Source organism: Fundulus heteroclitus, chromosome 16 (assembly GCF_011125445.2).
Source record: "Fundulus heteroclitus isolate FHET01 chromosome 16, MU-UCD_Fhet_4.1, whole genome shotgun sequence".
In the NCBI taxonomy this organism is placed as follows: Eukaryota; Metazoa; Chordata; class Actinopteri; order Cyprinodontiformes; family Fundulidae; genus Fundulus; species Fundulus heteroclitus.
The window spans coordinates 14,428,260-14,455,900 of record NC_046376.1 but is presented as its reverse complement, the minus strand read 5'-3'; the positions used below and the strand labels follow the sequence as shown (position 1 = coordinate 14,455,900).

At 37.7% G+C, this 27,641-nt stretch overlaps 1 protein-coding gene across 1 annotated transcript; it reads right to left on the bottom strand.

Moving 5' to 3' along the window:
• Window positions 1-855: 855 nt before the first annotated feature.
• On the bottom strand, window positions 856-25,637 carry tmem184a (transmembrane protein 184a). Its single transcript, XM_012850183.3, has 9 exons — window positions 25,228-25,637; window positions 24,865-25,068; window positions 17,905-18,070; window positions 17,031-17,121; window positions 12,985-13,060; window positions 8,974-9,065; window positions 7,902-8,071; window positions 7,611-7,808; window positions 856-2,898 (listed from the first exon to the last, which is right to left on the bottom strand). Exons 2-9 carry the CDS (start codon window positions 25,066-25,068, stop codon window positions 2,669-2,671), a joined length of 1,227 nt encoding a protein of 408 aa, XP_012705637.2. The 5' UTR covers window positions 25,228-25,637; the 3' UTR covers window positions 856-2,668.
• Window positions 25,638-27,641: the final 2,004 nt, after the last annotated feature.

Genomic DNA, 27,641 nt, shown 5'->3' with positions numbered 1-27,641 from the left:
TAGGATCCCTGCGTGCAACTTTTAAAGCATGTGTTTAGTTTCCCCACAGAGACGAGTGAGAAGACTTGGAAAATGGCTGAATTGTTAAAGCATCTTTAAGGTTTCACATGTTCAGCATTATTATTTTTATTTTTTTAGAGCTTATTAGCTTACGTGTGAACCTGGTGCAGTCACTGCAGGTTTAAAGTGCACCCAATGACGGTAATGCTTGGGCTTCATGTATTCAGCACTGCCAACCAAGGCCTGTTCATGTGACAGCCTGTTTCAGTCCTAAAGCCAAAAAAATAAAAAAATAAATCGATTTTGTTTACATAGGTCAATTTTACATATCACTGACAAACACATGGAATGGATTATACTGACCTCTAATGGTTCATTTTCAAAAATCAACTTCTAAGCGCTAATCTGAGACTAATGTGATTAATTTTGAGCACATGTTATTTGTCTAGATTTTGTTTTTCCAATGTAAAACCGACATTATTTTTAGCGTGCCAAATCAAAGACAAACCTTTCTCTGGGTGAATTAAATCCAATGTTATTCACTGTAACCAAGCCAAGATCCACGAGGGTCTTTTCTTTTATGCAGATCAGTAGAAACCAATTATTTTATTTCATTTGAACAGATGTTGAGACAAAAATGTAGACAGGTTTATTTGTGAGAGGAGGCACAAATCACCTCCTGCCGTAATGTTTACTAAACTCGGTCCAGACATTTTCTTTCCTCTGAAGTTTGTGAATATTTTTGGCAACCATCTAGGAGCTTATAGTTCCCTCCAGCCCAACACTTTTATATGAATTGTAAATAAAAACAAGCTTGTATTCTGATGATAAAGGAATACTTTTTAAGATTATTTGTTCTGAACCAGGTCTGATAAAATAAGTTTTCAACACCAGTTCTGCCAGTCTACAAGCTACTGTTTAAATTTAGCCACGTAGAATTAGCTATAACAATGTTGAAAGGACGACACAAATCAAATGCTATTTTAATATCTGTAATTTCTGTTCTTAATTAGTTTGGAGTAGAAGAGTTTTGTTTTTTCCCCAAGCAATGAGTTGAGGCCAACTAGTTGCCGTCTATACTAACCTTGAACAAGGACAGTAAATGGCAGCATAAACCAGTTATTTACCCTTTAAAACTTGTCATTAATGTGCTCATATGTTTTGTATTTATTTTATTGATTTGTGTAATTGTATTAAAAAAAAAAACAAGCTAAATTATTTTTTATTTTCCTTTCATTTATTTACATGTTTTCTTAATGAACTACCCTCATGTACAAATAAAACTTTTTTTTCTGCCCTGATTGAAAAGAAATTATTCCTTTTATTAGCATTGCCGTGTCTGTTTTTATACCTTTAAATAAAAGCTTGTTCCTCATTAAAAGGTTCACTCAGTTTGTTGCATCAAAGTTTCAGACAAGTCATTTAATTTGAATTTTGAGACCAGCTTAAAACTATCATGTATACTTTTGCAATATATAGTTCTTTCCCCAAGAAAAAAAACAAACAAAAAAAAAAAACATTGTTGGCACAAGAGGATTAAAATAAAGAAATTCAGACTTTTGAATAATAGTGAGGTCCCTGAAAAGCTATACTTATTACATAGATATTTTATAGTAATAAAAAAGGGAATAAACATACAATTTATAACTTTTCAATTCCTGAAATGGTCTGAACTTTTCAAAAATAAATAGAACAGGTTTACAACTCAATATTTTTACATAAACCGACCATACTGAGCAGCACAACAAACAACTTTCAAGCAGCTTTCCTAACCCTTGCAAGATGGGATGTTAGCATGAAAATTAAATAAAAACTACACAAAATAGTTACAATAGAGAACACTATTAAACAATTAACTGCTAGAATCTATTACATAGGTATCTAGTTAGGCTACTCTTTAGCATGCAGAGAAAATTAATGAGAATATCCAACCACCCACTTTGTAGGTGACAGGTTTATTTAATTTGCCCCTGCTACGGTGGAAACAAAGGACAGTGAAGTGCAGTTTGCAGTTTCAATTGCCTGCTCCAAAACTAATGCGTCTTTGAACAAAAGCCTTTCATTTGTCAGGGAACCATGCCGAGGAACGCTCAACAAATACTTCAAACAAGCAGATGTGAGTAACGGTCCATGAAGTGCCATTCTCAGCCATCGCCTGCTTCCCTGCCTCCCACCTGGAGTCACATATTAATCATCTGCTCTTTGAAACTGACATGATTCAGGGGGATCACACTTCAGACAGCCGGAGAGGCTGCCGTGGCGAGATGGCGACGACGACGACGACGACGACAGAGTCGGCATCGGGGGACGCAGCTGAAAATCTGGCTGCTTGATTTAAAGGAAGCGCGTGGTTCCCGACTCGTGTGATGAAGCGAAGATGACGTGTCACTTTCCAGATTATCACAGCAAGATGGAGACGGATCAGTTCTCAGCCCATTCAGCTACGTGATTTAAAACCGTTAAAATTTCCTCCACGTCCTCTGATTAAATCATCATTATAATGGAACAAAAGCAGGTAGTCCTCCTTAAACGCTTGCTCGTGAAAATGAATCGCCTGTGTTCAGCCCAGCTGTGAGAGCGATGGACACAGCTTTTTTTCCCCCCCAAGAGGGTCAGAGGTAGGGGTGGGGAGGGCACTAACACCTGGGTCTCTTGCTGGAGAAAACGCCTAGAACTCATCATCTGATGTAATCAGCATGATTTTGTCCGACTTGCGAGAGTTCTTGTTGCCCGTGGCCACTTTTCCATTAGCGCTGGGCTGGGTGACCTCCTGTGTGGATTGCTGAGTGTACTGCTGATAGGCTGGGGAGAAGTTGTGGATGGCGTCCTGCACCATGTCTCCTGGGTTCATGGTTTCCTTTAAGCCGCTGGAGATGCTCTGCATCGGGGGGAGAGACTCTGCGCAGACAAGAGAATAAATATTATACTCTGCTGCATTACATTTGCAGAGCATACATAAGGGAGAAGGTAAGTGAAAATGACATTCAAAAAGAGGAGCCCTCTATCAGCCTCAGACAAATGGCAGTAAAAGCTTCCTCAAATTGAACCAGAATTCTTCAGTTTTGTTAGGCTAATGACAAAACACGTCTCTAGGTAAAGGCCGTTAAATCACTGAACGTATTTGCTGTCGAGGGAGTAATAAAACATTTGTGTTTTGTTACATTGCAACCCTTTGTACAAAACCAAGTACCCTTTAAATCCAGATTTCCCCCCCCCCCCAAGCTTTAGTTTAATCAGAAATCACGATGGTTCCTGGGTATCCAGCTATGAGTCAAGCTGATTCTATATGTGAACTAAAAGACTGTGCATTTTCTCAGGTTTTATAGGAAATGTTTGAGTTACAAAGGAAAATAAAATGTAAAATAAAAAAAAAATAAAACAGCAAAGATAACGATAACCTAACATTACCTCCCATACCTTTTCATAGTCAGAACCAATTTCATAAATTTTTCCTAACGTTCTGAATGAATTTGCATGAAAATAAATAGGTTCATTTTGAGTTTTTTTAAACACCTTTATTTTTAACACAGCTGTGTGTACAGTAGAGTACACACAGCTCTAGATGACACTCATTTTGTCAGTATATTCTTTGAATTATGCCGACAGAAAAGTATACTAAATATCCTCAAATACTTTTTGTTTATTAACATTTCCAACACTTCTATGTTTCCAAAACGTAAAAAAAAAACCTGTATTCCTCCTGTAAAAATGGCTGAAGACGCAACAATAATTATTATATAGTGGCTTGAAGTCTTTTTCTCCTCAACTTTCTTCAGTTTAGTATGCTGCATGTGTTCTGAGTTTTAGAACCAGCTCATGCTGATAGGCTGGACACTTCAGCAACCAGGGTAACACATACAGAGACTCTTACCAGCAATTAATAATTTCCCAGTTTTCACTTTTACTTTTAGCTGGAACAGTTTAAAGTAATCCTTTTTTTCTACACAACACTGACTAACTGGTAAATTAAAAATAAGCTATAAGCTGGCGTCAATACGTTTTAAAGCTTTACATGGCCTTGTGCTCCCCACATTCATCTCCATGTGACCAGAGCTACTTCCTGTGCGCCTGAATTGGAATATTTTGTCACATCTCCTTAATCCTTTTGCTCGGAATAGAAAATGAGCTGTGGATATATGTACTAACTAGATGAACATCTTAATCTAATTTTTATTTACTTCCTGTAACTTATTTTCTTTCTCTATATGTCTCCATTGTTTAAATTACTACTTCTATCCATTTGTCGTTCAGCTTGTAGAGCAATAGGAAGAATTTAGTTACACGGGGAAACATGCTTGGCTGTATGAGAACTTTTTAAACGGTCCATCATCAATTCTTATTGATCGACAAAAGAAAAACAAATAGGCATATTGGATTTAATGCGTTTCTTACCATCTTTTGTTTTGCCGTGGCCAATTTATAATTAGATGTTTCTTGCTTGTTACTAACAGGGTTGCTCCCTCCTAACCTCTTGATCTTTGCTTTTCCACGTTTTATCTCATCTCTCCTTTGTCCTTTACAGAGGACGCTTTGAAAACTGAAGCTTGATGTCCTAATGTGCGGTCACTGGCCATCTCAGGCCCCGGAGCTGCTTGTTCCTGATCTGTGACTGATGGCCCGACCAGCCTTCAGAGCATTCATCGGTCTCAACGGCCCATTCCTTCCACACTGTCATGCCCAATATCCGTCTCTGCTTTGAGACGTCCTATATTCATTGTCATGCCAGCCCACTCGGCTGTAATATAACTGACAATTAGCAGTGACAGTAATAACGACTTGTTCATAGGATTAAAACAGTAATCCTTATGAGAACAATGTACCCCTTCAAAGCATTTCCATAATTACTACCTTGAATGCTAGATATTTTCCCTATATTTTATCCCCTGTCAATCTTGTACGTACCATGCCTCACTTTCATGCATCATTTTGGTTGTACTCAGCTTGAATGGTAATTTGCTTTATCTCTCTTTTCCTTTCCTCCTCCTAGCTCCCCTCAGGCTTCTAGTATGTGAACCAGTTCCTTCAAGATTTATGGTTAAATGAATTAAAAACAGTGTCGGTGTTTAGTCTATAGAGCATATCGGAACCAATGTTGCTTGCTTATGAGTTTAATTGCTTCCCTTTTTTATCTAATATTACCGATTCCATTACAGTGCATTTCAAAGATGAAATATTCACAAGCCTTCATATTTTCTGCATATTGTCGCATGACAAGAAACAAGTTGTCTATTATTGGAAAGTGGAATGAAAACGTTGCAAGATTTCAGTTTTTTACTAATCTAAATCTGAAGAGTGGCACCCATATGTATTCATCAGCCTTTGTTTTCATTTCTCTTAATAAGATTCAGTGCAACTAATTCATCCAAGAAGTCAACTAATTACTAAATGGAGTCTGATTAGGAGAAACAGACACAAGGCCAATGGATTCTCAGGAGGAGCTGTGTAAATCCAACAACTCAGTTGGGATAATCTGTCGACAAGACCACTAAGAGTCAATCACTCTACAAACCTGGCCTCTGGGGAAAGAGAGGCAAGAGGAAACGAAAACAAAGCCATAAGACCATATATCCTGTTTGCAGTTTGCAAATAACCATGTAGGGGACTTGGCAAACATAAAAGAAAATACGCTGGTCAGATAACAATGAAATCTAACTTTGTGGCCCCCACACACACTTTTGCACACTTTAGTTTGCCAGTGAATGTCTGTTGGACATCCACGTAAATTGCACAGTTCTGCATCTTGAAGATTTAAATTAATTGCAATTGACGTGACGCCGCCTGTAAATCAATCTTGGAGGCTCATCAGTAACTGACCAATCAGCGATCGCTGACCCTTTACCTACAGTAGCAGCTCCCTCTTTACACTACGAACGCTTTGGGGTCAGAGAGATTTCGTTTAAAACATTGGTAAAAATTATTAAACGTTGTTATTAGGGAAAGTACATGATTATCCCAAAAAGTTAGAGGCTGAGTTTTTTGTTATCAGCTAGGATCCGTTACCAGGACTTGGATTCTGCGAAAAGCTTTTAATATGTAAAGTAAATTTGCATTCCTAATACAGAATGTCACTGTAAATTCTTGCCATAGATAGCTTGATGGCAGCGTGAAAACATTACTGCAGTAAACATTTAAAGCCCCGGTGCGTAAAATTTTCAAATGTTCAGTCTTCAGATGTCTAAAGGAATACTCAAAAGCAACTGTAGCTTTAAGTGCTGTGAAACAAAATTTTTACCTAATGAGGCCTGAATACATATAGATGCCACACAATTCTATTTGTAGAAACTTTTGAAAACCTGTAATTTTCTTCCACTTTACAAAAATGAGACACTTTCTATTGGTCTATCACATAAATCAATAAAAAAAAAAAATTCTTTGTGGTTGTTGCATTAAGAAAAAAGCACAACTGTTTAATGAGGAGTGAATACTTTTGTAAGGCACAGTAATAGAAGCGCACTACAGCTCCAACACAGTTCGGTTATGCAACAAAAAAAAAGTGTTTAACAAACCAAGTTACACAACCACCAAGTTGTCTGTTTGCTGCATTAGGCTGCCAAGTCCGCCTTACAGATGCTTGAGTTTGCATTCACCGATAACGGCCAAAGAAATCTTTCCCACTGAATCTGCTGTAGTTTTTCCCCAAAGCAAAACAAATCAATGACACATTTCACCAGAAAACACGTGTCCAACATCTTTTTGTCCATCTCAGATAAGATCATTCCCTTGTGACTTCAGAGCTGATTTATGACTTTTTCACAAATGGTTTCATTTCTGAATGAAGCGGTGGATTTTGAGTGATAAATGTTTTCCAAGGCAACTCCGACCCCGTGAGCCCAAATCACAATAACCGTGGTGCCTGAAGACTTTGTGGCCCCTTGCATCCAGCAGCCTTGACCTTAACACAGTCAGTTTTCTTAAGACTCCTAAATCTTTTCACAGTATTGTGCACTTCATATGTTAAATCACTCTAAGCACTTTAACGTTAAGATTGTGTTTTTAAATATATGCAACACATTTAATTGAAGTTCCTTTTATATCCAATCCAGACACCCACTCCATTCATTTGGCATTCATTCAAGCAGTGCTGTTCATTTCATTCACCTCTTAACTTTCGTGGAGACAGACTTTTTATATAATTTAGAAGCAGATGAGATGCATGTGAGAATCTCAACTCGTTTGATGTCCTTTCGTGTTCTCGGGGCAAGTAAACATTTTTCTCACAGCCTTAACAAAGCAAAATAAATAAATAAAAGAAACATGAACCAATATAACCCCAAGGTATAATCTTTCAAATGTTTCTGCCTTCATCAACATCAGTCGTTGAGAAATAAAAGCTTCAGTTAATGTCAACTATTTTGTCAGGATTTAGAGAAAGCTTCGGCTTTACAACACGGTTTAAAGGCCAGGCTATGCATTAAAGGTCAGCGTGACTGGCCCGGCGGAACGGGACCACCAAAGGAATGTTGCTAGACACTCTTTCAAGAATGACACTTTTGCGAAAGTGAGAAGGGCAATTAGCCCGAATACACAGCAATATCCTTCATTTGTGGCCACAGTACTGCTGGCAGTAATAAGAGCCATTTCGCCAGCTTTTCCTAACTAACTGAGCTCACCTGGCACATCGTTTTTCTTCTCCTGGTAGACGGTGCAGGTAAAGGCGTACCGCAGCGCAATGGCAGCAAAGAACATTTCAATGCAGGTGATGAAGTTCTGCCAGCCGGCTGCGACGGTGCCGGCACCCACTTCATGTCCTTCGATGAAAAGCGCTTTGGGAATGACGCCGCATCGTTCCAGGATAGCAAGGACCATTCCTATGAAAACGAGCAACAAGCATCCTGTAAATTTGTAGCTCTATGTGCCAGTGGTGACAAAATGCATATCTAAAGAAAGGGGGACAAACTCACCTTGCCAGAAGGACAAAAAGATGACGGATTTTATTGTGAGAAATTTGAGTACTGGTTCGAACGGTCTGAGCAGATCACTTGTGGCAAAGTAGAAGAGGAAGAGCGCGTAGAGGGACAGGCTTACGGAGAAGTTGTAGATGATTGTGATGTACAGGTAGCCTCCATTAACACTGCATTGAGAGGAAGTGGAAGAGCACCAGAGCACTTTTCAACATTTGCCTAAGCACAAGTGTAATTTCATGAGTGCATCGGATAAGCAGGGAGACTTCTACATTTGATAGTTAGTTTTTGTACTTGAACAGAGGCTGTCTGAGGATTCAGCTGTGAAAGTGCTTAATACGCCAATGCAGAACAGAGTGCGCGGTCGGCTGAAGGCATAAGTAAACAATGAGTGAATCATCATGGTTTTGCAGCCCCGCATAGAAGATGTGACGTATACAGATGAATAGGAGAAGGAGTTGAAGATAGCATATCTTTAGGTGTGATGATATGAAGGCAGAGAAGAAAGCAGACTGGAAACTTCTGTATCAAGCACTCATTGAGGTCTGCTTTTTTTTATGTAATTTTGAAACAAGTGTCACAGCTGACTCTTCAGACAGACTGAGCTGAGAGGGATCAAAACATATCTAAAGAACTTAGAAAAATCTGGATAACACTAAATATATGCTAAAGCCTATTTTATTAAATTATCCTCAGTCTTTTAAGAGTTTTGCTCTCATCTGAAGCCCCAAAACCCCTTTATGCCTATCCTTTATATGAAATTATATACAAATGAAAGTATAAAATGAACCCATACTACATCATGTAATTGGAGATCTTCATTCCAAAGCAAAAGTTGTAATATCTATTTGGACAAACACTTCTGGAACGGCACGCAGCTGCAAAGTTCTGTCCCATAACTTTGAGCTCAACTCAACCTTTATTATCATGCTTCCTGCAAAGAGGCGATATGCATATCTCCCATTTCCAAATTGTTTCCATGTTCACAGGAGCAGCAAACAAACCCTCTGGAAACTACATGCATCGGTAGGATACACGGGAGAATGAAATGCAGAAAGGAGGTGCTGCTCACTTAAAATCCCCGTCGTGATATTTGCCGAAGGCCTGCAGGATGATGGTGATGACTGCCATGGTGGGTTTGACAACACAGAACTGGAGTGTCGCCTGGAGGATACATGACAATTCAGAACGGCACACCAAGGACAGGGACATCAGAATTGGTTTGCACATCAAATGTTCAGGACTGCTCCATGACAAGCAGTTTTCTAATGATCTCCAACAACACATGTGAACTTTACTTGGTGTAAATATAGAGATATTAAATCATATTGCCGGTTACTTTTGTATATACACAACTTTTGCAGTGCTTTAAAGTATCCATACCTGACATTCCCTTTTTGTCATGTCACAGTAAAACATTTTACTATATAATTATGTGCTCCTTTGTGTTGGTCTATCACAAAACGCATGAAGTGAAATAAAACTGTTTTCTTATAGTTGTTTTACTTAAGGATTTGAGAGGTGAAGTTTATTCATACCACATCTATATGAGACAATACCCTTTTAGTTGAAATTAAAGTGGCAGCTCTTTTAAGATGAGTCTATACCAGCATTGAGGACTTAAAACCTGATTTGTCCGTCGGCACTTTTAAATTAGCTCAAGCTTAGATTGGATAGAAACCATCTGTAAACATAAATTTTCAATTCTTGCTACAATTCAATTGAATTTGGGGTCTGGACTCTGACAGCCACTCTAGCACATGAACATTTTGATCTAAACCATTCTATAGCAGCTCCGTATACGTTTATGGTTGGCAAAACTCCCTCTTGGTCGAGGCTTTTGCAGCATTGAACAAGTTTTCTTCCAGGATTACCCTGAATTTAGCCACATCCATCAACAAAAAAGCAAGACATCATCCACATCCAAGACGACACTACAACATAAGCCCAAGTGAACCTAACGGGGGCTGTCTCATATGAAAGCACAGGCCAGAAATGTTCACTTTGAACAGTCCGATGGAAGCCTTCCTGTGCTTTGCAAACTGGCGTTAAGGATTCATACTGCATGAAAAAAAACAAAAAAACAGATTTACTTAGAAGCTTTCAGTACTGACATTAGTTGTCCTAAACTTGTCCCAGTGTTAGCTAGTCACTCTGAAAAGTCTCAAAGCAAAGATTTCAAAGTAAAACGTTGGCATGTTTGGTGTTAGGATTACAAAGCATATTCTGGGTTTTCCCCGAAAGCTAACTCTACAATTTTCACCCTTTGTTGATGTATCAGATCTTAATAGTAAAATTTTTGCGTGTTAGTAGACTGCATGAAAAGTCAAGTTTATTTGTATCGCACATTTCAGCAGCAAGGCGGTTCAAAGTGCTTTAGATTATGAAAACATAACATCATAGAAACACTGAAACAGTCACTGGTTGTGAAACCAACAACAATATTAAACATCAATACATCAAATGTGTTTGTCAGTGGTCCTGTTATTATGGGTCGAAAGTGACTCTAAGCAGGTTGGTTTTCAGTCTGGATTTAAAGGAACTCAGTGTTTCGGCTGATTTGCAGTTTTCTGGAAGTTTGTTCCAGATTTGTGGAGCATGTGAACTAAAAGCTGCTTCTCCATGTTTGGTTCTGGTTCTGGGTATGCAGATTAGACCAGAACCAGAAGATCTGAGCGGTCTGGAGGGTTAATACAACAACAACAGGTGTTTAATATATCTTGGAACTAAGCCATACAGTGATTTATAAACTAACAGAAGTATTTTAAAGTCTATTCTCTGAGCTACATAGAGCCAGTGTAAGGACTTCAGAACTGGGGTTATTTGAGATATCTTCCTGTTTTTAGTGAGAACACGAGCAGCAGAGTTCTGGATCAACTGCAGCTGTCTGATTTTTTTGGGCAGACTTGTGAAGACACCATTGCAGTAATCAATGTGACTAGAAATAAATGCATGGGAAAACAATAAAAAGGCATGTCAAATATACATGCCCAATTTAGGATCACCTCTTTGGGTAAAGCTGGGAAATCTATTACATTTATTCATGGTTATATGTTAAATGGTCATTCTGATGTAACATAACCAATACAATAAGCTGAGGCAACGGGAATTGTAAAACCTTTTAATTCTTAATTTGTTCGGATCGTGTGCAAAAACTGTGACAGGGGTCTGCCCTCCAAAAAAATAAAACAAAATTAAACCTTCCTCAAACATCTTCTAATTTCTCACTGAAATGCCAAAAAGCAGTTTAGTATGTAAAAGCAGCCTATGCTCGCGCTTATCATCAGAAGCCACACTAACTCCAAGCTGCTTTTCCAGATCAGTGATTATACTGCTATTGGAAAAGGAAGTTTACAAGCTCAAAGTTCCCCAGATATGCAGACAGCTCATATTAATAACCACCCATCACTAAAAAGAAGGCAAGAAGGACCATCAGATCTGCTGCACTGGTCGGATTTAAAGAGCTCAGCTCTGATAAGACCTGTTACCATCAGTAAAATGTTGTTTCTGTAAACACCATTTGCTCAAAAATAAATGTATAAGCAGGTCAGTTAGAATAAAGTAAAGGTGCCTCTTAAGCAATTAGAATATCATTTAAAATCCAATTTTAAGAAGTCTATTCAGAAATAGAAACTTACAGGTTCATTACACACAGAGGGGTAAACCTCAAGTGTTTACTTCAACCAGTTTTAATGATGATGGCTTACAGCCTATAAAAACCCACAAATCAGCTTCCTCAAAATATCAAATAAATCCAATAAAGACAAAAAATATTTTAAAAACATAACTTGTCGTAATGGACACGGCTGTGTCTGGTTGCTCATGAAGCACACGAAGCAGTCCAGGCTTTGTCCATCTCCTCCAAATTCCTCAATGGGTTTTTGCTGCAGTTACCTCTGTTGTTTGAGCATGTTTTTTTTTTCAATCAAAATGTTTCCTTCTACTAAACTTTTCTGATTTGATACAGCAATCAGAGAGGCCAGCTTCTTTAGAAATTACTTTTTGCAGCTTTCTCCAATTGTGGTAGGGGTCAAACACGGCATGCTGGACAACTGTCAAGTCAGTCGTCTGGACTATAATTTGCCCAGGACATAACTTTTCTTTTGTTCTACTGGTGCTGTGTAATATAACAATTTCCAGATAATCTATATTTCAAGTTTTTCATTAGCTGTAATACCTTGCGTAATGAATCTCTATCGCACTAGTTTCACTTTTTGACCTGAATTACTGAAATAAATTAACATGGAGGATATTCTAGTTCATTGAGGTGCACCTGTAATATGAAAGACAAAATTATTATTCTGAATGCCTGCAGCGGTCTGTTCACATTGGTCCTGGTGGGCAAATCAGCATTTATTAATATCACCAAAGTGTTGAATTCATTATATTTTTAAGTGCTTTGATAAATAGCAATGAGATCAATCACTATAATGCAGAATAATCCATTTTTAAATGAAATGAGGAGATTTGGTCACTTTCAAACTTTAATCAAATTATAAGAAATAAATGGATTAATTTATTTGTGATGGCATTAAATATTAAGTTTTTAATTTTTTTTTCTCTATTAGAGAAATATCCTACCACTCAGTTGTGCCTCTAGAGAGAAAAGCTTTTCAATTTAAAATTGGTTTACATAACATTGTCAAAGCACAGAGTTTATTATGTGCCAGTGGGAGGAAAAAAAAAAAGAAAACAGTCCTTTTCACCACGCATTTTGTGCGGAAGACATCACTCACTTCCAATATCCATCAGTGTTAGTGAGGAAGCCTGTGCAGCATCCCAAGACACAGAGGGAGCTCTGTGCTGGCACTTGACATCATCTGTGTATATCATCATGCTGCTCTCACCCACCCTCACCTGCTTTTGTTTTCCTTTTGCGATGTTTTTTTAAACCCACAGAACATCCAATTACTGCCGCTGTCAAACGTAAGCAGTCAGGAGGCTTGCATTAACAGCTCAGGGCTTTTATTTATTTATTTTCATTCATGAAAATTTCATGCATTTGTATTTTCAGTGTAAGCACGTTTGTTGCAGAGATCAGAAATATCATCTCTGGATCAGACAAGAGCAGATCGAGACTCACCTGTTTGCAGAATCTTAAAAAGCCGATGGAGTAGCTCATTCCAACCAGACAACACGTCCCGTATAAACAGCTTGACCTGTGTAGACGGCATAAAAAGGATGGACTCATTGTGCAATGCCAAACAGGAAACTTACTTATCAGTACAAAGTAAAAGTACAAAGTGGAAAATATCATAAATGGGAGCACATGTGACAAAATAAAGACTATATAAGTGTTATAATCTGTAGGGATAAGATATAGAAATTGAAATTCTGATTTTACTGAAATAAAAAAGGTGATAATAGAGATCGCTGGACTTTGTCTCTAGGATTTATGAAATAGATCCTTTAAGCACTGTTTGTAAAATTGGTTATCTGAATTGGGCTTGCTCATAAAAAGGACCCATTAGATAGCATCAGATCAGTATGCCTAAACATTTAGGGTGGTGAATCTCAAAGTAACATTTTAGTTTCCCCTTCAGAACATCGGTCAAATGTAGTCAGTTAAGTCCCCTCTCACTGCTTTATAGTGTTACTGCAGATCTGTTTAATGCATTCAATCACTGTAGACTATTTATTTTTTTACTGTCAAGAAAGTTAAACTCATTGATCAGTTAATTACCTCACGTAATCAGCATTTGTTTTGCCAAATTCACATTTTTACAGTGTCTTTGTTTAAATATGATCCTAAAACAATTTTTTTTTTTTTTTTTTTTTTAACAATCGGTACACTAATGCTCAAAAGTCTGGGATCCCATAGTAATTTCTTTATATTTTTAATAAAAAGCACAACTTTCTTCAATTAAAATAACATAAAATTAATGAGAAATACAGTCTAGACATTGCTATTGTGGTATTCTGTCTATAATGGAGTGACCAGCACAGTCACCAGGTCTGAGCCCTATTAAGTCTCTCTGGGAACAGGTTGACTGTATGGCGGGTAAGAAGTGCCCATCAAGCCAAACCGACTTGTGGGAGGTGCTTCAGGGAGCATGGGGTGAAGTTTCCTCAGATTACTTCAACAAACTGACAGCTAGAATACCAAAGGTCTGCAAGACTAATTGCTGCGAATGGAGGATTCTTTGATGAAAGCAAAATTTGAAGGACAGAATTATTATTTCAAGTGCATTATTTCTAACCTTGTCAAAGTCTCGACTACATTTTCAATTTATTTTGGAACTTATTTATCAGTTTCCTTTGGGGGGAAAAAAAAATACTTTTTTTGGGTAACCCCAAGCTTTTAAACTGGGGGGGGGGTATTTAGATGCCATACATGTTCCAAGTTTAAATATTTAATTGCAACAAGAGCTCATTAATACAAGATCAAATGTTCAAGTAACAACCCCCCCAAAAAAATAAATAAAAATAAATAACGAATATCTGCTGAGCAACAACACGTCTATTTAAAAAAGTTGGTGTTATTTACTCATTCGCTTTGGGATTCTCAGGACTTGATTAAGCACCATCATAGTACAGACCTTTTACCATTTATTCAGTCATTTTGTCTTGATATTATTATTATTATTATTATTATTATTATTATTATTATTATTATTATTATTATTATTATTATTATTATTATTATTATTATGATTATTATTATCATCACTTGAACTGCTGTTTAAGCTTTTATTGTGGCTTCACATCTTGCAAAGATTAGGGAAATTAGTCTGCTGATGTGCAAATAAATATTGTGTTCTGTGTTTCTTTAATGAAGTTGCAAATAAGCCTGACACGTATGCCTGAGCTACAATAAAAAGTACAGTTGTATGAATGTAGGGAGTCATTGGCATCAGCTGCAACACGATTCACACAGAAACACACACGCACATTTTTATCTTCCTCTTGCAGGAATGTGCTGAGATAGAATACAGGTCATTTCAGGTAAAAACAGAAGAGGATGCATGAAATGATTATAAAATAATCTTTTGGTTCTGGTTCACTGCTTTGGTTAATTACCAATGATTATTCATTCCCTATCTAGATTGTAACAGCTTGTAAAATCTGTTAGATTAAAGTGCATATGTGAACATTTGTTCCCAGTTGTAAACAAGATTCAGGGCTTTAATCTGTTAAATTCGTGTCCAGTTTTACTGGCATGAGAAGAACCAGAGCGGCGTGTGATAAAGAAATGTCCACTGTAAGTACTAAACTGATCAGAACTCTTGTCAAACTAAAAACAACCAAAATGTTAAATGGATCAATCGTGTTATATTATTAATAACAATAGATTGAAATAGTGTTTAGGACTCTACAAATGGTAAATCAATTAAACAGTAGCTCTCAAAATGCCCACCCTGACAAAATGCCAGGTTGCTGTGATGTACAAAAAACTAAATAAAAAATCTAAATTATTTCGAAGGTATGACATTCATGCATTACAACTGAATATACAGTTATTCTGCTTTGGAACATTAGGTGTCGTTATTACATTCCGCTTCTTTAAACCAATACTTTGTTGAAGCTAGTTCTGATTTATTTACAGCATTCAGTGTTAGCAGTTCACACTAGCGTTATCAGTCCCAAAAAGGGGAAATGGTTTTGGTAAAAGTATGCAATGTTGAATAGATTTAGGGAACTATACTCTAAAGAGAATACTTTTAGATGCCCTTTAAGTTATTCACTTTTTTAAAGTTAGTTTGATGTTTCACAAGTGAAGTAAAGCCTGTTCTTAGATGTGTAATACCACTAGCAGCAAACATTTTGTTACATTTCCATTGTACAACCAAGTTCCACAGCTTGGTCAAATAAAAACTGGCCGTTTTATTTTAAACCCACATCGCCCAGCCCTCCCATCTACAATTAATTAATAAAATTCTGAAATAACATTCAGTAGGATACTGTAAGTATTAGCACACTTGGATATTTTAGCTAAAGCAATAATTTCCGAGTTTGCAGGAAAGTTATAAATGATCAAAACAGTCCCACAGCTTTATGCGTTTACACAACGGCATATTGAAGCAAGGAGGAAATCTGGAAAAACTGACTTTTCTCCAAAACTGACAAAATGACTTTATATCTGGACCAGTTCAGAGGGAAAATTAATTTCATCCAAAGAAAACACCCAAGCTTCACTAAAATTTTCCCAAACCAAACTGTGCGAAGGCCTGATTATCATGAACTTTAGGACCATAATTATAAAATGTATGTATGGTTGATAGATTTGAATAACTTTTGCAAGGCAGAGTGAACAAACGTCATCAAAATCGATTTAATTCAAGGACATTCACATTTATGCTGTGTGAACTAGATTTTTTAATTGGATTTCATGACAAAAAAAAAAAAACTTTCAAAAATGGATCATTGTGGTTTTAGGTTTTAAAAACCTGCCATTTTAACAATAGAGCCACTGCATATATATTGTTTTAGTAAAGCTGGCCACTCAAAGTGCTTTTACAGTATGAGTCACATTCACCCATCCACACTCCCAAATTGCATCACAACTACTCTTCCCACTGAGTCACAGCTACCCTGCTTCCAAAGGTTTTCAGCTCATTACGAAAGTTGCTCCAGTTGAAGCAGAGCTTTTCAAATCCTATTAAACTTAGGATACATTATCACGTTAATCCTTAGCTAAGAGGGTATTCCACAATATTTCAAATTTGTGGGACTTGCAGGAAATTCCTGTCTGGTCTGACTTTAGGCTAAACACATTGGAGATCTTTAGAAATCCTGAGAGACTTACATGAACAGCAAATGTTTCTGACAAAGTATGCACTCCAAGTCTTTACACTTAAAGACCTCAAGACTATTGTAATCTCTGTCTTTAGAACCCAGCAAAGAGCTTGTGCCCTTTGGTCAGAAAGCACAGACTATAAAGGCTATTTCGAATGCTCAAAGATAAAAGAACAGCTTCCTGTGGAGGGCTGTTTACTGCCAGGATCTTTCCGGTGGTTTTCAGATTAAATATTAATATTTGAACCGAAAGACAATTTTGCACCTCATATAACCAGAGTAAAATTTGCATTTATTTTACCCGAATTAGCATAATTGTATAAATAGATAAAATAGTTCAGTCTGTAGCTTACACGTGTAGTTCAATTTTAGAATAGCACGGTGAGTACTTACTGGATGGGCTTCCCCCTAATCTCGGACATGATTGCACTCTCTCCTCCGAGATACTCGAAAGACAGGCTCAGGAAATTGTAAATAACAAAAGCTGAAACACAAAGAGAATTTTTTTTTCTTTTTAACCCCCACAAACATATTTTGTTGCACCATTTCAATCACAAGCAGGACACTTTCCCATCTCATTCAAGCTCAAGTTTCCTTTGAAAGTCAAAGAATGTCAGATGGAAATAAACATCCACATTAAAAAAAACAAAAAACAAAGTTCAACACTGTCTAACAATGAATGTTTCGGTCCTGAGAATGAGGCCTTTCCAGTGGCTCCGTGTCTTGAAATCCCCTCTTAATCCTTTGTTGCTATTTAAGGGAGGATTAAATGAAGCATATGCAGATGGTGTCCTGTCAAGGGAAGGTTCATTATGCTTTAGCAACAAATAGTGTTCTACCATCAATGCCTCTTGGCCTTCAAACTTTTTGTAATAATAAGTATAAACAAGTTGATTTTATTCAGATTTGCATGGTAATCACCTTTTCATCTTAAAATTCATTTTTACATTTCATTCTGCAAATATCTTTAACTTTGCTGTACAATGTTAGATTTCAGTGGTAAAAAGGTACGCTGTATCAAAAACTACCAAAAGTGTAGATTGTCACAGTCCAAAAAAAAAAAAAAGAATGTTTCTAAAATGACTTCTCCTAGAAATGCAACCCCACCCATAATGAGGTCTACAGATTGAAAACAAAGACTGAAGAGAAGAAAAACTAGTTCAGTCACTTCTTCGTCTTTCTGCTTCTGGTTTCCATAACTATGAGGGCAGGGAAACACCTGCCTCTGTTCAGAAAAAAGATGCCATCAAGTAGATCACTGACATACCTTCATAACAGTCTCGAACAGAGTCGAAGTACACATAGTACTGGTCGTTGCTGATGAACAGCAGGCTGAGCCAGGAGTCAAAGGCGTAAACTGGTACAATAAACAGTATGCGGATGATGTAGCGCTGCTCATTGGGGACAGTGTAGGACCGAAGGTGCGTGTAGATCTGGAATAAAAATGAAACATAAAACATAAAAGTTAGAAAGAATACAGTAAGTATAGTTACAAAAACCATAGACTCAAGTCAGGAATTTAACAACTTATGAACTTTGTTTTCAGTCATGGAAAAAGTGCAGCAATAAAATGGGACCTTGTCATCTTGGAATCAGAAAAGCATTATAAAAAAAAAAAAGTTGCCTGGAAGATATGGTTGGAAATGTGCTGATTACGTCAGAGTGTCTTAGCTTCGATAAGCATGCAACAGGTAAGTATGGCATCAGTAAGTAATACTGAGACAAAATAAACAACCTCCTGACAAAGCCGTAATTTCATGTAATCTTAGTTGGAGCTTTTTCTGCACAAGAGCTCACCATCTATCTTCCTTTATTCTCAAATATTCTGTCTGAGTCGTTAAAAAAAAAGGAGGTTGCATATTAGATGCCAAAAAATATATAACTGTTAATAATTACTCATAAAATAAGGGTTAATGTAGCCCTTTTGCTGCCTGGCCCAAGTTGTGCAGCTCTTTGAGTCCTAAAGAAGCATTGTGCTATTTTGCTTGTGCCACATAACATTTCAAACCAATTGATCATTAATTTGTACCAACCTTAGGGACCTTTGTTACCTGCTTTGTCGACCAGTTAGTTAAATGAATTTTAGAAGATCTGTTCTTGTTTTGAAATAAGGGTAATGTAGTTATGTGACTAATAATATCCATAAACAAATTTTGAATTGATAATGAGCAATAATATATTTCATAAGAAGCTACAGTCCCAAACAATCAGAACAGTTAAAGAAGAGAAAATCTTCAGGAAAACCGTCTTTTAATCTAATCAAAACAGATAATTACCAAGAACATTAACCTAATATGTAATGGTTAACCACATGGATACAAACTAGTTTGTTTACAGGTACAAAGTGAAACAAGGTTAGGATGCGATGGTAAATAACGGTACGACTTCTTGAAGGAGGAAATTGACCTTTTGAACGCAGCTGCTGGCAAAACGTGAGCCAAGCAGCCATGTTTTACTGCTTCATGTGAAAGCACGGATAAAAAAAAAAAAAAAAAACTATTTTCAGACATGGGTGGGACTTGTCATTAAAATGTAAACAAACTGGCTGCAGGACCAATTTAGGCCTTACATCAAATGCTTTTAATTTTTGTTCAGTAAACAATATCAGTTGCACATAGAAATAACTATTTCAAAATATGAATTGCACTTAAATGCACACAAAGGTCAACTTATTTGTTATGTTTTTTTTTGTGAGATTAAATAAGGATTGACTGCTTTCCTTTATATGCTGCATGCATAAATGGTTAATTCTGTTTTAAATGATTTATGGCTCTCAGTTTCAAAGCCTTTGTACAAGACCTCACTGTCAATATTTCAATGAAGAGAAATCGAGCGGCACCCTCATTGAAAATCTGCGTGCATTTCTCTGTCGCGCTCCCATCAATGCGTCTTCCGCTGGATTGGGTCATAAATTCCTGCAGCTGCTGGCGAGTTATATACACCGCGTTTCCACGTCCGCCTCCCACTGCGCTCACAAGTTAGATGCCACATCGTTGTTTGTTTTGTTTAAGATAATGTATACAGACACATGATATATCTATGAACCGCTTTTTTCTTTTATTAGACACTCTTGAGAGAGCAATGCAAATGCTAGTAACCAACTTAGCTGCTTTCAAATGTTCTGAAGATTAGCGCTGCATCATTATCAAAAGCAAGATTGTGTCTTTTAACCGCATTCACACCGAGCTCCCCATTTTATCCAAAAGGTCCAATTTATAGCCACAGATTAACTTGCGCCCACTGTGTGTCTCCTATGAGGACATGCAGTGTCAACATTGTCTTGACTAAACAGATTAGCCCACTCACATTTTAATAACCTCCCCAACAATGCTGCTCTAAACTTACAGGGCAGACCTTGTTCACACCAACTGTGCTTCCAAGTTAATTTTCACACAAAAATAGACAATGCAGCATATCAATGTTGTTGTCGTGGGCTGATTAAGGTTTTAACCTTTGGTTTTGACACATGGCCCACATATGGAACGTGGTGCATCGGATAAGTTTGGAGAATACCAACAGCATACGGCAGGCAATGCAGAAATTATTAGAAACAGTAACCTCTTGATTCTGCAAAAGTTTTCAGAGGGTTAACAATAAAGAGATTAGTTTGTTAAAACAAAGGTTTGATTTTATATTCTACTTTACTGATACTGGCATTTATTTTTATTTTTGCTAAAACAATGTATTATACAGTATGATGTGCAGAAGAAAAAAACATTTATAAAATTAGACACAAGGAGAGTTTCAGGTTAAATTGTTAAATTTAACCTGAAACTGAAAGTTGAATGAAAGTTAAATTGTTTTTCATTAAATTGTTTTTCATTTAGTGACTCAACCTTTAAAACTCCTTTAAAAAACAGTTGTTTTTACTTAGGCGAATAAAATAGCCACACAGTAAAAAAAAAAAAAACTTGGTAGGGCTAATTAAATTTAACACCAAGTAAAATTCATATGACGAATCATAAGATCTTGTCATCGAAAAGATGAATATAGTAGTTGTTTTTTTTAAAAAAAATGCTTTAAAATGTGCTTATTGAAGCTCACAAATTGTTATGGTGCCTGAGCTTATTGAAACATCTTAATGCATAAGGTTAAAAAAAAAGGAAATAAACAAGAAACGGCTTTGGGGTAAAACAACCTGCTACTAATTAGTTAGTGGACTAATTGTGAAAATTTAATTTAATTTGTATGAATTAAACTTCTTCTCTAAGACATACATTTGAAATCTAAATTTCATTATTCAAATTATCCAGCAACTGATATTTTTTAAGTAATTTACAACAACAACTGATGCATCTACTAAAAAGGTTTGTATCAGTAGTTATAGATTTATAAGAGGATTTTGTTAATATCTGCCCAAACCTAGCGAAGGGGAAAATAACCAATCAAGGGTGCTACATATTTTAGGAAACAATAAATGTATTTTTCTTAGTTCAGTGCAATCTCTTGTGTTAATTGGTTTGTTTTTCCTTAGTATAAAGAAAGGATTTCACATGAACAGAAGCTGCTTGATAACATTTCCTTTAGAGTTTGCTCATTAAATCCCGTCCACTGCGAGACTTGGAACTCTGCGGATGTTTTCATGTGGATCGACACAGTTTGGCTGCCAAACCACAGTTCATTCAGACTGCAAAACAACACCGTCGACAGCAGAGCAATCACTTCCAGTTTGATTTCATTTCTGCAATCTCTCACCTGACAGCCGACTGCAAAAATTTTCAAACATGGATAGCTCGATGGAACAGCCCCATACTCTGTCTTGAAGAGATTACCATGCAGAGCAAACAAGGAGAGCTTGAAAGCGATCTTCCAATTCTTTAAGTTCCAAAGGAGCTAATAAGATCACCTGGATAAATACTTATATTACTTATATACTAGTCTGAAATGCATTGGCAACATCACAGCAAAAAAAGCTTTAAGGTCAATGACTATTTAGTATTCTGAAAGAGCATTTAGTAGTTTATAGCCGTTCTCCAAAGCCAAGTCAGATGAAACACTGCCAACATTATAACTCTGGTCCAACAGACCGTTTTATTCCCCCACTGTGACACAAGCGATGCCTGTTGCAAACTCACTCCATTCCCCCGGAGGAAAGCTTGCTATTTATTTGTTCAATTAAAATGTCTTGCTAGAAAGTGTTTGGCCAAACACGTACTATATTAAAAACATAGAAACCAATTTGCAGGATATTGAGTTACAAATCCCTAAACGGGGGGGTGATGCTGCTGTTGTTGTGTCTCCCTGATGCGCAGATTACTCCTTAATTATTTCCACCACACAGCGTACAAATACTTGTCAACAAGCTTTAAAGAAATGCCGTGTGGATGCCTATTTAATGTTTCTTTTAACACATTTAAAAACAAAAAAACAAAAAAACAATAGAATATTATGGCTGAATAACAAGAAAAAATGTGGACTGGAAAACAACACGCTCAAACAGCTGCGAACATTATCTCGGTATCCACCGATTTCCCTGCTGATAAAACGCAGCACTCCTTTATGTTCGCTGCAAATGATAAAACCATAATGATAAGCTATCATCTCTGCACAGTGGGCTACGTTCGCTCACATGAGGAAATATTAATTTCTCAACAGTGATGAGATGGCAGCGGGTAAAGGTGGTCCATGGTAAACCATTTATTTCTCCCGGCCATCAACTTCGGCCATGCAGAGAGGGCTTGCTGGGTTTTCGTTTCGTTGTAATCAGCTGCAATTTTTTTTTCCCCCCATTGTAATCAGAGTTCCCTCTTGTGAATAAAATAAGTACAGCTTTGAGGAAATGTAAAGAGTTAAAGACAAAAAAACGATGCAATGTAAACTGCGTGTAGCTGTAAATCTCATGGATAATGCATTGCAAAGTGTATTTATTTTTAAAATAAAAAGACATTTGCGGAAACCATGCCTTAATACACATTTAAACTTGAGTGATGACCCACCATTAATCCGTATAGTTTAATATGAGGGGCAAGTAAAAGCTAAATGAACGCTAAATAAACTGAATGCTAAGCTAATAAGTTGCTAACCCGAAAAGTCGATAGGACCGCAAAACTCGCTATTCAAAATCTATTTTTTTTACAGAGGCCCAAGACGGACCTGCTTTTATACCCCACAGCGGCAGTGCTGCTGACACGCAGTTTCCCCATGTTGGACCAATAGCAATAATGATTCTAAATTCAATGCAAGGCACCAGTTGAATCTAAGGAGGGCGCCACACTGACGGTTCCAGACACAAAAGCAGGATTTCAACCAAACCAATATGCAGTAAATTGTCAAAATAATCAATAGGATATGTACACAGCCCTCTAAGACAACCGTGTTAACAGTTTATTATCAAAAAAACTTGATTTGGGAGTGTGTTACCCTTTAAGAACTTTGCTTTGTGCACAGTCAAGCTAAAACAGGAAGAGACCCTCCCAAAAAAGTGTTTCCACAAAGTTAGGAGGCTGTATATTTTCAAAATGTCTTTGCATGCTGAAGCATTAAGAGTTCCTTTCTAACTGGACCTCAGAGGCCGAGTCAAACTCCCCAACAACAGCCCCCACACTACGATTCCCTCTGCACCAAATGTTACAAATGACACAATGCAGCGTTGAAAGTGCTGCTCTCCAGACAACGGCCAAACCCAGACTGAGCCAGCGAATGGCCACAGACATGATTTGTCACTCGAGAGACCACTGCACCCCGATGCTCTACACTGCACTTATTGACGCAAGGCTTTGATCCAGCAGCTCGGCCATGGAAACCCATTGCATTATGCTCTCTTCACACCGTCTTTAAGCTCATCTCAAAGCCACAGGAAGTTTAGAGGTCTGTAGCTATTTATTCTGGAGAAAGATGGCAACCTCTGAGCTCGATGTGGCTCAGCATCCCCCAGTGGCCGCTGTGGGATTTTACGTAGCCTACCGCTTCGTTACAGAGTTGCTGTCGTTCCCAATCAGCTCCACTTTGTCTTGATATTAGCAACAATTCACGGTGGAACATTTAGTAGCAAGGAAATTTTATGACTTGGACAGATGGTATCCTATCACAGTGCCACGCTTGAATTCACCGAGTTCCTGAGAGGGATCAAATCTTTTACCGTTTGTAGAAGCAGTCTGCCAGTCAAGCTGCTGGATTTTATCCACCTGTGGCCGTGAAAGTGATTTGAATGGGTGACTTGACTGTTTGCAATATGTGTGGTGCATACACCCATACAAACTTGGAAGCCACTCTTAGCTAAATGATGTATTCCCTCTAAAATGTGAATTTTGCTTAGGATGATATACACTGAAGACTGAAAGCACATGATTTTAACCATAATTAAAAAAAAAAGAAAAAAAGAAAAGAAAAGAGATTTTGCTTCCTTTGAGGACTGCATGGTGGTGCAGCTCATCATATTGTTGCCTTACAGCAAGAAAGTCTTGGGTTTGAATCATAACCAGGGCCATGAGCCCCATTTAAACAATGCAAGGTTTAAGCCTATCTAGTAAATGGACGCTCCCTTTAAGTTATTTTTTTGACTTGTTAAGTCAAATGTGTCTCTTTTTCTTTAAGTAGCAGCTGTTTATCTGGCAGGTGCATCATTGACCTTTTACCGTAACACTGCTAGTATCAGTATGGCCATAAAAATAAAGCGCAAAGCAGCGAAAACTAATGTAAACGGTAATTATGTACAGCACCATGAGTGAGTCTGCGGCTCATATTTGTGCTTCAGTTGCTAGATTGGTGATAATGCTACTAGCTGCGAGGACACCTCAGTAAAAGCTTTTCATTGCCTACCCCAAGACTCTTTTTATTTCATATTCATATTTAACCCTGGATGCATGATCTGGGTATCATAAAAGGTTACAGTAATGCTTGTGCCCGAGTACCGCCTTCAGTATAGCAACACCCTTGAAGGCAAGCACAAGAATACCTACCCGGAAATAATAATAAAAATTAAAAAAATAAAAAAGCAAGGAGGGTGCTCAGACCTCAGACTCACTGTCTGAAGCTAAAGAGGGTTAAAGCCTTTATTAACGTATTAAAGGTATTTATTTCTGGCCTAAGGGAAGGGAAGTGTCCCCGAGAGTCTTTGATTACATATTTGCATAACTGTGGCAGCAGAGCTTTAAGGGTGTGCTCCTCTCTAGTGTTATTTGAGGATGAGATTTTTTTTTTTTTTTTTTTTTTTTTTTTTGTTGTTCTTCTGGCTCTGGTGTGTGTGTGTGTGTGAAAACTATTTTGGAGGAGCAGCACACAAACTCACCTGGTGGCATGTTATGAGCAAAGCGGAGAAGACGAATATCCCAGACAGAGCCTGGGCAGACGTGGTGTTCAGAAACATCTGACCCTCCTGGAGTGACCCGTTTCTTGTCCGAATGATGGTCATGTTGTCCGGGAGAATTGGCTCGTCCAGGTGAACAATCGAGTTATTTTCGGACGACGAATCCATGACCAAAGAGCCGTTCATCTGAAGAAGACAGGAGCAAACAGGTCAAACGCTCCCCTTGCAGCGATAAATGTTTTTTTTTTCTTTCTTTTTTTCACTTATAACCCTGTTTGGAAAACATAAACGCCCATGAGTGAACGTTCCTTAGTTTGATCTCTCTGCTGTCAACAAACGGCTCACCTTGTTCCGAGGCAGAGGGAAGCAGCTTTAACTCGCTTAGATGGCACTGATCGACCCAGGTCAGCCGCGTTAAAGGATCAGCATTGAGAACAAAACACCTGCTTCTCAACCGTGAGCATTTGCAAAAAAAAAAAGCCGTTTCAGCTTCACATACGAGACGGGTTCAGCGGGACTTCCTTGTTTCTGACAGGTGCCTCAGCGAGGTCGAAGTCCACAGAGAAGGAGATGAAAAACTTATACAAATGATATAAAAATTTAAAAATAGACAAAAAAACACAGCGGGAACTTGCTTAATATAACAAGATAAACTTCTAAAAGTTTACAAAACTCCTACGAATAAAATCTATGCGTAGGCAGCGACTCGACTCCACAGTAGAAATAAACAGGAGGGGCACAGGTGAAGAAGTCACGTGGCCTCGATTTAACGGATGTCGTCATCACGTTGGCTCGCGACATGCGAACCGTTTTTTTCAGCCCATAGGCGCGTGACAGTTGCGAAAACGATTGGTTATCCTAGCGGTTGGTTGGTGGTAATGCACTAGGCTGTTTAACACTCGCCAATAACAAGAAGAAGACAGTTTGGTTATCTTCATGTTTCTTTCATTACCAAATTGTGATAGTAACACGAATCAGGAATGAATTTAGGTTTCAGTTTCCATACTGTTTATGCTCTCTTAGTTATTCTCAGAGTTCTCCGTTTGAGCAGTTGGGAAGTAACTAACCAGAGTAACTTTAAAATGAAAATGTACGCCTAGGAGCAGTTTAATTCAAATAATAACCAAGTAGAAGTGGTGCAATATCAGACTCTTGAGTAAATGTCTGGCAACTCTAAACAACCCACTGAATGAAGAACAAGAATGGTTTTACCATACTATATATTTTGAACAAATTAAATAACTTTATGATCAGTTATTCAGTGGTCTACTTGAGTAGACTTTTTACCAAATACGTTTTTAATTTGAGTAATCTTATTTGGATGCCTAATTTTTTTTTATTTCTACTTGAGTGAAGGTATAATGAAATAATGCCACTTTTACAGTGGCTTGTAAAAATATTCACTCCTTCGCATTTTTGTGTTTTATTGCCACACACCCTGGAATTAACATGGATTGCTTGAGACTTTGCACTTTTTCCTTTACACAACATGCACATATTTTTTTTTTTATTGTGAGACAAACAACAACTAAGACAAAATAATAAAAACACTTCAGCTTGCTGACTACAGTCAGTACTCTGTGAGGCCACCTTTTGTTGCGGTAACAGCAGCAAGTGTCTTTGAATAAGTCCCTATGAGCTTGCCACATCCTGCCACAGGGATTTCTGCAAATTCCTCAAGAGAAAACTGCTCCAGCTCCTTCATATTGGATGATTTTCACTTTGTTAACAGCAACCTTCAAGTCCATAACCACAGACTCACGATTGTATTGAGGTCTGGAATTTGACCAGGCCTTTCCAACAAACTTTCCCCTTTAAATGACTCAAGTATTGCTTTAGTCTCATCTGAACAGAGGACCTTCCTCCATTTGAGGAGTCTCCCACGTGCCTTTTGGCAAACTCAAAATGTACCTTCTTATTTTCAACACTAAGTAAGAGATTTTTCCTGACCACTCTTCTAATAAGACCGGCTCTATGGTGTGTATGGCTTATTGTGATACCATGGACAGATCCTCCAGTCTATGCTGTGGAGCTCTGCAGTTGCTTCAGGATTACCTTTGGTCTCTGTGCTGCCTCTCTGATTAATGCGCTCCTTGTCCGGTTTCTTGTCCAGTTTGCGAGTTCTGGTGGGCAGCCCTCTCTTTCCAAAAAAGGTAAAAAAAAACAAAAAAAAAAAACTGGACTTCTATTCTGAAGCTGAAGACATTTTGCTTCCCATCAAGGAAGCTTTCTCAATTCAAAATGTCTGTGGTAGTGTGGAGTTCCAAGCTTTAAAGATCTGCAGGCGAGGCCTCATTGGAGTTTAGATCCACATGCAAATTCACCTGAAACTGGTCGCCCCAACAATGGAGAGTCGTTAGGCTCATTGTTTTTTTTCTCTGGCTCACAGAAGGAATGTTGTGGTCACATGTGTGGAGGTGTGAATTGGGGTAAAACTTGGCAGGAATCAAACCAATCGCTGTGTTGTACGTTTTTGAATGTTTAAACCCGAGGCCTCTCCCTGTGTTTAAAATTGCTTTTTCTTGCGTTACTTAAATGGCCTTCTTTGTCCCTCTCTCAAACCATTGATCATGACCTGGATGACTGAGAATCTTCTCCAACATAACAGCCCTCTCTTTGCAGGTTTGGTACGGTACCATTTGCTTTCCATTTGAAGACGATGTACTTGATGGTGCACTGGAGGAACATGAAGATTTGGATATTTTTTATAACCCCACACTTACTCATCAACGTTGTCCCTGATTTGCTTAGAGAATTAT

What these genes read in the sequence shown, in the direction of transcription:
- tmem184a (XM_012850183.3), bottom strand. Translation starts at nt 25,068, where the DNA reads ATGAACGGCTCTTTGGTCATGGATTCGTCGTCCGAAAATAACTCGATT. An exon ending in TATCACGACGGGGATTTTAA is followed by an intron (nt 8,072 to 8,973) that starts GTGAGCAGCACC and finishes CTCTCAATGCAG; the next exon opens with TGTTAATGGAGGCTACCTGT. An exon ending in CTTTTTGTCCTTCTGGCAAG is followed by an intron (nt 7,809 to 7,901) that starts GTGAGTTTGTCC and finishes TCGTTTTCATAG; the next exon opens with GAATGGTCCTTGCTATCCTG.